The sequence below is a fragment of the Pezoporus wallicus genome, unplaced genomic scaffold, assembly GCF_028554395.1.
Source record: "Pezoporus wallicus isolate ANWC-B61680 ecotype Strahan unplaced genomic scaffold, APGP_CSIRO_Pwel_v1 contig_4309, whole genome shotgun sequence".
NCBI classification, from domain to species: Eukaryota; Metazoa; Chordata; class Aves; order Psittaciformes; family Psittacidae; genus Pezoporus; species Pezoporus wallicus.
The window spans coordinates 1,919,252-1,931,864 of record NW_026638191.1 but is presented as its reverse complement, the minus strand read 5'-3'; the positions used below and the strand labels follow the sequence as shown (position 1 = coordinate 1,931,864).

At 37.0% G+C, this 12,613-nt stretch overlaps 1 protein-coding gene across 3 annotated transcripts in view; it reads left to right on the top strand.

Annotated features, from left to right (window-relative positions):
- The window catches only part of GABRB2 (gamma-aminobutyric acid type A receptor subunit beta2), a 156,722-nt gene extending 144,875 nt beyond the window's left edge, over nt 1-11,847 (top strand). For 2 of the 3 annotated variants that reach the window (XM_057409860.1, XM_057409859.1), the window contains 2 exons: nt 6,131-6,181; nt 9,717-11,847. In XM_057409860.1, the coding sequence (XP_057265843.1) occupies nt 6,131-6,181; nt 9,717-10,064 (399 nt within the window). In that variant the 3' untranslated portion in view covers nt 10,065-11,847. The remainder of the gene's footprint in view (nt 1-6,130; nt 6,182-9,716) is intronic. The other variant, XM_057409861.1, reaches the window with a different exon arrangement.
- Nucleotides 11,848-12,613: the final 766 nt, after the last annotated feature.

Sequence of the window (12,613 nt, the reverse complement as noted above, 5' to 3'; positions counted from 1 at the left end):
AAAGCCTGATTCTTCCTCTGTAAAGAAGTAGTTCTTGCATCTTGCCGTTTGTATGTTTGACAAGGGGTGATCATAATGGAAAAGCAGCTGTATGCCATCCTCTTCCAAAGCAAGACAGACTGGAAGTGTGTCAGGTAGCAGAGATAATAATCCCTGTAAGTATTGACCAGTTTTTATATCAAGGTTCTTGTTGAAGAGCTCTAGATCCATCCCTTGATGGAGCACCTTGTCAGTCTTTTCTGAGACATCGCTAAGGTTTCCATAGCAGGATACTGGCTAGAAAAAGGATGTGATACTTGTGTTTTTTCAACCCAGATATCAGACCTTATATAGGCATTACTACATAATGATTTGCTGCATCTTGCCTTCCAATTCTAATCCTAACTTTCTGACTCTTACATGCATGTTATTTAGGTGTGTTTAAATTGTTTCTGAATTTTCTTTATAGTTAGGTCAGCCAGGTTTAGAACAGTTAGTTATTGCAAATTAATATTTCTTATAAAAAATGTGTTTGTTATATTCTTCAGAAGTAATTTGATTTACCACTTCACAGAAGTAGCATTATGTTTTGCATAATATAAATGCATCAGTGAATATAGTTTTAGAATGCATACAGTTGTAGTAATAATTGAATCGGAGATATATCCAACCTAACTTAATGCACAGAGACATTGTAAGTGCACAGCCTATATACCTGGAACATATGGTAACATAAGTCACATAAATAAAGCTCTCTAATTTTGCAATCATGCTGTTGTTACTGTGAGCATTAATAAAGCAATTTCCCTCTGGAAAAGAGGGGAAAAATGTCAGCATATTATGCAACACTTCATAAAACTGGTTATACAGATTTATGCAGTCTTTTTCTCTTTAAATAAATGTGAACTGACATTGCTAACCTCTGTGTGTTCAGATAAGGTTTGTTTTTTTTTCCTGAACACAGACTTTTTCTAAATATACTGAGTGTATTTTTAAAACACTGGGCAATTCTTCACTCAGTAGTGTATGTATTACGTAAGGTGTTCAGACAGCGCACCTGAAAGTTACAATGCATTGCTATTAGTGTCAAGTCACAAACAAGTCAAATTGTCAGACTAACAGTGTTTTTCTATGAGAAATTTGGGTGCCAAGCAAAGAATTTGGAACTTCGATATGATGATGAGATTAAATGGCACAGTACCAGATTTGAATAACAATAGAAATGTTCTTGTGAAGAATGAATGTGGGGCTTAGAGAGCTAAGAAGTTTTAAATAAATACAGGCTTGCAATTCATTGCCCTCCTGACCCACTGTCGTTATACCCAAGTTAGCACACAGCTGCTAACAGAGATGAGATGGCAAGGAAAGAGCAAGTAGGAGCTTAACCTGCCCTCAGTTGCACTTAATGTGGTAACTTTCTTCCCCTTCAAGTTGTCCCTGCTGAGTCTTTTCCGTACAGATTTTTGCCCAAGGAAAAGTCTGACCAGGTTTAATCACAAAAGTTTAATAGTTGTCCTCAGAGCTTTCATTTTCAGAAAATTCCACTGCATTGTCAGAGTTTTAAGACAAACAAGACCATGCAATTCACTATTTCACACTTGATTGTGCCTAACTATTATGCCAGTTGCTGACACAAAAGGGCTGGCTGAGGATGGACAGTTTCTGGCCACTGTATAATCCAGCAAGGAAATGGGGCTACCACAGCATCTTCCTTCTCCAAATGCACATTTTCAGATTCACTGGCTCATGCACGTGCTGTTTGCACACGAAGACTGAATACTGTTCCATTGTGTCAACAGTGCCGTCCATTACAGTAGCACACTTGGAAATGGCACAGAACCAACTCAGGTATTGCTTTGGTAGCTGCCATTTCCATGGCAGCTTCCAGACTTACTTTCATCACTCTATTAGTGAATAAGTGAAGAGTGGGCTGTGGAAGAGGCTGTGCATTTTTTCGCTATCATAAACACAGATGTTGCTTTTTCATAAAAGGGGTGAAATTAGATGGAGTGTGGTCACCTGAGCCGATGTGAATCCATGGAGATACATACACATATATACGTGACCCTTTGCAGGCCAACCTATGATAGTTTTTGTTCTGTAAACAGACAAGGTCGCTCTCCTCAATTTTCAGACTAAGGTGTAAAGATGCATTAGCATGGCTGCAGGCCTGAAATAATGTACCTCACTCAGAAGCAATGCTCATTAGCTTAGGCTTGGCTGATGCCTTAATTTCGCCTCTGATTTGCTGCTGGCTTGCCTCTGGCTTTTTCAGTTCACAGCTGTATTTGCTCATTTTTATCTGAAGAAATCATGTAATGCACCTCTAGTGAGGAAAAATTATTGCAAAGGTACCTGAAACCAGGCAGTATTTGTTACATAGAACTGCACCTTTTACCCTATGCAGTAGAGGTACTTCTAGTATAAAACATGACTAAGCATGTAAAAAATGTTTAGAACAAGATGTAAAAACTTACAGGAAAAAAAGAGGATTTTTAAAATGGTTATATGCACAGAATCAGTTACTAAATTGAACAGGATATTAAAACACTAAGGAAACATGAAGGTTTTAAAATGTCAGTCTAAAATCTCAGATCCTCACTGCTCTGTATTGCTGGAGCTAATACTGCCACTGTCCAGATTTCAGTGAAAGGATTCATCAAGGAGAGTTTTCCTTTAGTTTGCACTACAGGACTGATTCTCTTGATTCAGGGTCAGAAGGTGTTCCTTACACAGAAGTTTATTGAAGGACATGTAATAAAAATAGGCATGGATTATAAAAGCTCAGCCTTTCTCCTAAATTTACATTCATACGTTGTCAGGGAACACCTAGCATATGAAAGAATCAGCAATGCACAGAGCACTTGGCCAGCCTTTTTGGGTTTTGTTGAAACCAGAGGTTTAATAGGAGTGAAATTTGAGGAAGTTCCAGTTTTAGCCCGCAGCATTTTGCAGAAGCAGTCAGAAGGTGATTTATTTCCACGATCTGTAGTGGGATTCCACATGACATCTGAATAAAGGTCAAGTCAACTGCGTGAGGTTTTTCTTTCTGCAGCTGTGCTCCTTTGAATGCCATGTTTAATTAATGTAAGACCAGTGTGTGTACACTCTATTTCTTTAAAGCATATTATCCCTTTTGCTTTTGTAGTGCATCAATAAACCTGCATCCACCTGTGACCCCGAATTAAATACACTTTCGGTTGCAAGAAAAAATTCCATTAATGCAGTTTATATCATTATTTCAAATTGTAGGGAGGTAAGGCAAATCACATACAGTGAAGTAGAAGAAATGTATGTAGCTGCAGTCCAGAAGCCATCTGGCTAGTGAATTTGGTGAACTGATTTCCCAAAGCAGATAAGCTCTAACGAGTTTGCCAAGGTTTAATTGAATGGCCATGAGTCAGCCAATTTCCATGCAAAAAATAATTTGTAACTCTAAATTTTATGTGCTAGATGTAACCTAGCTGTGCTCATGAATCTTGAGATCACTGGGCTGTGTAGGCTAGGGTGGCACTAAGTGATAAAAATATTATTATAATGTAGAAGATGACTGGTTTTCAACCTCTGCTTTATTTATAGTGTCTAAAATGGTCATGTTTGGTTTCTTTTTAGAAGAAATTGACTTCAGGTGATCCAAAATTCATAGCAGAAGTGTTTACATAATCAGAATTATAGTATCCCAAACTGGTAAGAAGGAGGATACAGATTTCAAGTCTCTCCTTTATAGTTTTTTGCCCATCTTTAGAGTATTGGTAACTATTAAATATAATGCTTTACCTTAATTGTTCTTTGCTCTTTAGGCTGTAAGCTTACCTAGACCAAATCAAGTTAATACTTTCAACAGCCACCCAAACTGTTGTGTTAGAACATATTTAAAGACTCTTTCCCAGTATTTCAGGAATAGTTTTTTCTCAAAATCTGTCTCCCACCAACAGTGGAAACATTCTAATTCCCAGGACAGACATGATGCATGCTACAGAGAGTGCTTGTCCTACATGAAGGTAAAGATTGAGCAATGTTAATGAGTAGAACAGTCCAAATAACCCAGGAATAACCTATCTAGCAGTATTCAAAACAAAATGTTACTGATGTAGAACTGGGCATCCATTTAGACATGTACAAATTGAATACTTTCTTATATGTGTATAAGTCAACCTAATCTTACTGTCCTTTAACTGCACATTTTATAGTCTGATCCAAATCTTAGGCACATAATGAAATCCAAGCCAATGCATGCTAATATGGATTCATAAACAGTGCAATGCTGTCAATAAATTCAATTTTATACAGACAATGGAAACATGTTCTTAAGGGCACTGTTTCAAGTATGGATGTTTTGAAGTGTTAGTCACTTGTGCTTTATGAGTTCATACAGCTTCATCTCAGCAGACTCGGTTATTATGTCAAAAATGTCTACATAGCTTTAGACAGATGCCATTTGAAAACTATTAATTCTTTTTTTTTTCCAGAGTACACTTAGCATCAGCTTTTACAGCACTGTCTACCTACCACACATTACCCTGTGTAGTCAGTGAAATCTCTGGAGATAAGTGGTTTCTAATCAAGTAAAACTTGCTGATAAGGTGGCAGATCCCTATTACATGCACTTTGTACTTTTACCTAAGCTTGCTGTAGCTACTGTGATTGGTCAGGAATGGGATGTTACTGGTTTTCCAAAAAACCTCAGCTGCTAAGAGGCAGGAAATTATGCTATAGATGGTACTGAGGTGTTTATGTCTTAACAAATTAAATTAAGTGTCTAGGCATGTCATTTGGTCTTCATTGCGAGAGGAATGTGTTTCCATCTTCAGTTCATAAGAATTTCTGTTCACAGGACCTATAAATGATGAGACCTAAGCTCAGGTGTTATTATTTGTAATAAACTGTCTACTTCTGTTCTCCCTTATGGATTAGCTCACCGTATTTTGCTTTTGGCTACTGGCAGCCCTACTTTACAAAAGGATATTTGTTTTGAATTTACAACTGGTTTGTTTCACAAGGTTATTCTAACAGAAATTCCAGCCCTGCTGTCTGTTTTATCCATGGTTTCTGAGCCATTCTGACATAGTATGAGCCATCAGTACCTGCCTGTAGCTGAAGGTTATAGGTGAAAACGAATGGTATATGAAGAGAGAAAAGTGTCAATAACGTATCTTTTCATCAATATAGATTTCCCTCCTACTATAAAGCTGTTTGAGTGTAATAGTAAAGCATAATCACCAAGATGCTGATTTACTCCATGTTAATAGTTTCAAAGATCTGGTCATCCTTGGAGGATTTCTAATGTGCATGTGTAATGTGCATGTATGTGTGTGTGAGCTATAATTTCCTTGTATTTTACAGTTTCTAATGTATTAGTGTAAGAGGAATTCCTCAAAAAAGCCATCATTTTGGAGTTTCTAGGTAGCAGGAAGAATGTATTATGGTAACATTTCTACGCTTTCTTCTGTGTTCCCTTTGTTTGAGGCCATCAAAAAGGTCATGGCCCCTTTCAAGGCTCCAGAGTCAGCTTTTCTTCCAGTGGACCTGGACCTAGAAGTGAATATCATTCCCACCATATATTTTGCCATCCACCTATAAGATTGATTTTAGAAAAACCACCACCCTCTTGCATGGTTATTGAACTCTGGGTCATTTTTCTTCCGCTTCTGCTTCCACTTTTTATTTCCATGGTACTTGCTGCTGCTTTTTCTTCATCTTCATCCTCTCATCGTTTCTTGTCCCTGGGAATTTCTCCATTGAGTTTGAACTCTCCTGTTCACCATAAAGAGTCTAGTTCTATGGTTGAACAATCCTTCAGCACCGGGAGATCTTTTTAACCTTCTTCCACCTCCTTTTGAAATCACTTTTACACTTACTTTTCCCCCAGAATAATTTTAACAATTGTTTTCATATCATCATATCTTCCTTGGTCAAGTGACCAGTTGGAAAAAATACATTTACATCACAATGTTATGTTACCTTGAGGAGCAGAGCAAGGCAGTAATAGCACCTCTGAAGCCAGAATATACATAGGCTAATTGTTGGCTTAGAGGTCCTTATATCTTTTAATTAGTTGTCCTATTATTACCCTAGAGTGCTTTAATTTTAAATGAAAGATAATAGCTGCCTTATCTCTAAGGAAACTGGTCTTGATTTTATTAACTTACAGGACAGAAGAATAATTGGCACATATCATTGTCCAGAAATGTATTCAACAAAGGTATCTTTCATTGTTTTCTAATGTTTTTATCCTCAGAGACTTAAAATTCAGGTCCTGACCACTTATGGTCATTAAAGATCCCATGGCACTTTTTTAATAGTGTGGTCATCTCAACCCCAAGCACGTGGCCAAATATCAATTTCTGTAACTGTTTTGCTTACCTAACATTCCCCACCACCACTCACCCACCCCATAGTTTCAATTGGCTACAGCATTCTCCATTTCCTTGACTAAAAAATAGTGTACTGTTCTGCACTGTCAGTCACCACATTTCACCTGAGAGGTGATTGTGCTTCACTGGGAAGTGGCTCTTCTTTCTAATGGTTGTAAAGCGCTTTGGGATCCTTTTGAATGGGGCGGTGCTGTGTACAATTAACGTAATTCATTATCATTCTATCTCAGGCTTCATTTAGTTACAAAAGCATGTTTGATTTAGAGTTGGGCGAACCTACTTGGTGGAAATAACACTCCCAGCTCTCTCTAATCTGAAAAGGAACCTTTTGTCAAAGGTTGACCAGTTAAGTTGATTTCTCTCTGGGTTTTGATGTTGTTGTTTGTTTCTTTCTCCCTTTTCGTATTCATTGGTATTTCTGGATTGGAACTTTGGGAGTCCTCCGCACTGGGAATTCAAAATACCATGAAAATGCTGTTCTTGTTATGGTTAATCCACTGTTCCAGGTACAAGAGGGTTAAATTAGTGCTTGGGAAGCACCTGAACTTTGTGGTGCTTACCTGGCTATTCTAACACTTGAAGGTTCGCCCATCACTAATTTTTACTGTATTTTGCATTGTTCTGAAAAATTCTTGGAATATTGAAAAATGCTGTGCTCCAGCTCTGTTATCAGTGTGATATATGCAGAAAACGACACTTTGCCCTAGAAGACAGTTTAGAATATTTCTAAATGTTTTTTTTGCCCAGCATCATTAAACTTAACTAACTACTGCCAAGATTACCAGATACCTGTAGCATTTTCCTGTGTGAAGAAACATACTAGAATGAGAACAGAAATGACGAATCAAAACAAAAAGTTAAATGGAGGAGTAATACCATGTCACTAAAACATGCCTGGATCTAACTCCAATAGGCTAAAATAACTTTTCTTGTATTTGTGTTACATAGAAAGTATATCAGTATAAAAAGCCTAAAATGTCTAGTATCATTGCAGATCAAAAGGATAAGATACTCCAAATAGATTCAGCCTAAGAAGATTTAAGATGTGAACAAATTTGTTGGCACTAAAATCTTACCCATAACAGTATCATAGAATGCACAACATTGAGGTGAAAATAACCCAGGCTGTGGTCTATGGGGTAAAACCACTGCATTAGTGGATGGTATGTCAAACTCCCCCTCATGTCATTGGAACTGAAGTTTCTATTCTTTTCTTAAGGCTTTGTGAAACTATGGAAAATGTACTTTCTAAATGGCTTTGCACCCCTCTTGTAAAACACTTCCCTGTTGTTTTTAGATGTTCTTGGGATGAATGAATGCCAAATGCCAGAATACTGAAAGTCTTATAATCTGTCTGAGATTGTATAACAAAACTGAAAGACAGTTTTGTCTTACCCCCAAAACACATAAGAATTTTCTAAATAACTACACTTACTAGAAGGAAATGTTCAAAAGTTCTCTTTAGAATTTTTATAGATGCATTTGAAAGGTTTGTATTATAATAGCAAAATACTGGTTTTGCCTTAGTTTTGTCTAAGGCAGAGGAGAAACGATTTGATGGCCTTCCTGGCTAGAACACAGTGTTTCCTCACCATGCTTAATATTGTGCTACAAAGCTGTTAAAGGAATTTTTCTTGAGTTCCAGCTCAACTTTTCCATTTTTCCAATGCTTCTCAGAAAAGACTGATTTCCCTAACACCATAGAAAATTCAAAGATTTCATATGGCTGTGATGGAAAGCATGCAAAAATAGATGATTTGAGCTGCTTCACATTGAGACACTTAATTTAATCTAAACCTAAAATATAATGAAACTAGAGGGGTGCAAACTCACATATATCGAGGAGAAAAACAAGAACGGGGGAAATCTGGCATCTGGGCAATGCTAGTTTCTATGCATCACTTGAACAGATGTAATCACTCAAATGACAGCGTTTCAGTAGGTTCAAAGAACTTTTGTAAGTATCTGACTTTCCTGTTCATAATACCGTACAGTGGATGCTACTAAAAACTGTATTCTACCAAGTTCTCTTATAGAGCCATGTAAAATATTAGAAAGGGTTTTTTTCTTAACATAATGGTAAATACAGTGCTATATTGGGTAGTGCAGCGGGGTACCTGCTGCTGCCTTCTAAATATTACAGAATAGACTGATGCTATATTATTGTTTAGAAATCAACAAAAGTCACAGTTTGTGCATTCAGTAATAATCACTGTATGTATTATGTACATGATAAATTAATAATGTGGCTGAGTTATTCTTAAAGGAGCTCTGGAACAGTTTCATCACTTATTTGTCCTGGAGCATATCTGCACTACCATCACTAAGTCAGTGAACTTATTTAGCTGCTCATTAGCTATTATTTTTTCTAAAGTACTTTAATTTTGCCCTGTAATCATACAATTTAAAATGCATACTTAGACAAAAGTGGGAGGCGAATTACAGTTTCTTCAATAGCCTTACTTTTGTTTCCTAGAAATGGATTATTTTGAAGTTCTCCTACCATACTTCAGATCTGCTCCAGGTTGCCTAAGAGCAGAAATTAGTTCCTCGTCTTTGAAATCCTCTTATTTGTCTGAAGGGTTTCTTTATAACTTCGTATTAATATTTCTATCTCACTGAACTGCCTTTAAAAATAAATATACCGTAGCTAAAACTACCCATTGAAACAACTGTTCAATGTACATTTGACGTGATTACACTCTGTATGTTATTTTCTTTGCTTGAAATTGCAGATCCCTGCTATTCCAGCATTCAGATTTCCACAGCATGAACTATATTTATGAAATTCATTAGCACTGGGGAATGGAATTTCCTCATAGGTATAGTTTGGCTGCATTTCCCCAAGTAACTGGCAGTCCTGTTTGGGATATAGGAACTGAAAATTCGCATTCTTTTATGCAGTGCTCAGAGCCTCATTTTACAGAGGCAGAGGCCTTGCAAATACCTGAAGTTTTTGTCAGAGCAGAAGCTTTCGTTTGAAAGAAGAAAAGCCAAAGCAGAGCAGGCCCTTTTCATTTGGTTTCTCTCTGACACCCCACAAAAGTTCAATATTTGTCCAGGGTTTCCTATCCAGTGGTAGAATCCCACTTTCAAGCTGAGCATTGTGCTTCTTTTCCAGGTATTGCTCCTACGCACTGGGAAATACTATTTATTCCATTATGCTATACTGGCCTTACTGTTTCTTGGGTTCACAAATAAATATAAACAATAAATAGTCAGAGCTATGCTTAAAGTCTTTCAGACAGGCTGATGTCCAATAAATTAGTAATGTTAGGTCTAGCTCTTGTCAGCATGGCTTCAGTTTGTAGCTGATTTGGCTTCCTTTCTCTCTTGCTAAGTCTTCTTTTTTATTTTTTACAGATGGATCCACATGAAAATATTTTGTTGAGCACACTTGAAATTAAAAATGAGATGGCTGCCTCCGAGGCGGTGATGGGGCTTGGGGACCCTAGAAGCACTATGCTGGCGTATGACACTTCAAGCATCCAGTACCGGAAAGCTGGCTTACCCAGACACAGCTTTGGTCGCAATGCCCTGGAGCGACATGTGGCACAGAAGAAAAGTAGGCTACGGAGACGTGCATCTCAACTGAAAATTACCATCCCTGACTTGACTGATGTAAATGCCATAGATCGATGGTCGCGCATATTCTTCCCTGTTGTTTTTTCCTTCTTCAATATTGTCTATTGGCTTTACTATGTGAACTAAGAAACAAAGCCACACAGGAAGCAAGAACTGGATTTCTCTTCAAATCGGTTGTACAGCCAAAAGTGGGACTTAGAAAAATTCTATTCAGGACAAAAAGTTATTTTAAAACACCTTAGTTGCTGGCCCACTCTATGGTGTGTTTTTATAATGTTTTGGTTGTATCTGCTAAATCTTGAATAACGTCAAGTTGAAGTATGGACATATCCCCGTATCAAAATATAAGTGCATTGTGAGTGTGAAGGCAGATTGGATTTTGACAATCACTTCTCTCTCATTGTCCCTCACTCCTTTTTTTTCCTTTTTCTTTTTTTTTTTAATGGCCATTTGAGTTTAGAGGTAAAAATTATAGAGCGGCATTTGAGAAACAAGTTCTAGTTTCAGCAGAAGTACATACCATTCCCTGGGAAACTGCATATCCAAGTCGTGCATCTACACTTAAGAGAGTGTACTAAGTTGTTATAATGCTTATGAAACATACACACTTTACCTTTTAAATGTGTAAACTTGAAAACAAGTAGTGCCTATCATCTTTCCAAGATGATGATGGTCAGAGGTTTCCCAACCATATTCAGGTACTTCCTGATACTTATTGAAAGAACTAAGCCTTTGACTGGTAATATTAGGGTTGGGTATTTGCACAGAAGCTGAAGCAAAAAGCACTAGTTTTGTTAGGATTTTTAAAGAGAGAACATATGTTCACAGTCACAACAGCTGCAGTTGTGATAAGTAGAGGAATGTAGCAATGTTGTAAAAATGCATCAAGTTTGAACGGGTAGATATGCTGCTGGTTTGTGTTGGGGAAAGGAGATCATCGGTCCAAAGTGCCAAAATCAGTTCTCTAGGTGGCTGCAATTGTGCCCTACTTTTCTAGGGTGAGGAGAGCTGGAGAGCAGTATAAAATACAGCACCTAGGAGAGGGAAGGCTACATGTATGTAAAAGTCTGTGTGTGTGCATACATGTGCACACACGTATCTGTACTGTGCAAATGAATGTTGTCGGTTATAGTACATACCTTAGTCTGAAATACATGGAGTTGTGTGATTTCTTGCAAGTCTGCAATCTTTCCAGTGTTGTGCTTGCTACTGTTGTTATGCTTAACATCTTATGTCCAGTTTGATTAAAGGTATCATACCTCTTTCAACAGTAAAGAGCCTAGCATATATATTTCAGTACAAGAAGCTGTCAGGGTATTTTCTCAGTCTGGGTTAGGCAATACCATTTCACTTTTTATTTTGTTTTCATTAATGCCCTGTTTTAAATAGGGAAAAAAAAAAAGTGGCCATTAGTTTAAGAGTTTGATTACACTCTTGAATGTTTCCTGCTTTAGGGTGATTTCCACTGAAAAACAAACAAATTTCAGGTTTGCTTTAGAAAACTTTCTGAAATAAAAGAAGGTTTTTTTCACTCCATAGAGCTTTACTCATATAGGCAACATAGAATAGACAGAAAGTAGAATTTTACAGGTAAAGGGGAGTTTGTCATTTACTCTATTGTGCAACTTTTTTCTGTAAGGAAAAAAGAAAATCTCAAGAATAGTATAAAAAGAGTAAAATTCTGATGACTTTTTCTTAAGTTAGATCCTCAGCACTGTTTGACAAAGTATTTCATGAAGTAAAAGCCACATCTGTTATATCTACGCTACCTCTCATCTGCATATCTCTACAAATCTCTGAAAGAAACTAGAATTCAAGTATCTTCCAAATAGTAAAGGATTTTTTCAGGCAGGTACTTTTTCCCCATTTAAGTATTCTTTTGGCAATATTTTAAGATAGTTCTTAAAATATTTTTCATTAAATATTTTCTATGGGTTTTTTTTTTTGTTCTTGCTTTAAAAAAGTAATTTTTTTTTTTTTTTTTACAAGTTTCTGTGTTGTTTTTTTTTTCCCTGTTTGACAGTGAATGACAGTGATAGGAAGAAATCAGTTCTGGGAACTAATAGGCCAATTTTTTTACTTCATTTTGAGCATATACTATATGTATATACTCTTCAAGTCGGAGAGAATAGTCCTGAGCCTGCAGTGGGATTTGCCAGGCATACACACTGCCTTGTTGCTTTCAGGGAGTTGTGTGTATGCTCACATACTGCCTCCAGGTTCAGACTCTGCAGTATGTAGAGACAGGCTTTCATCGTGCGATTGACTCTTCAAGTCAAAATGTTGCTTTTTATCCACATACTTAATTTCTGACTGCGTTTCATGCATAATGCAATAAGCTTTGCAGATGCATTTGAAATTTCAACTGATAGGTATGAATCTTGTTGGATTTTTTTCCCACTTTTAAGAAAAGGAGTCACATCAAGATTCAGTATTTCCCTTCAAAGTCTGTTCTTTAAAAGCACTATTATCACAAATAAAAACAGTCTTACAGTATTCTTCTGTACAAACTTTTATATCACAAATTGCTGCCAACTCCTTTTTTATTTCACAGTAGTGTGTTGTGAATACAGGGAGCTCACAGCCTGTTTGTGGATGATAGACATCAAATCTAAAACCTTATGGAGAATATGTTAACTCTCTGCATTGGTTTACTGCATCAACTATTACGAAAA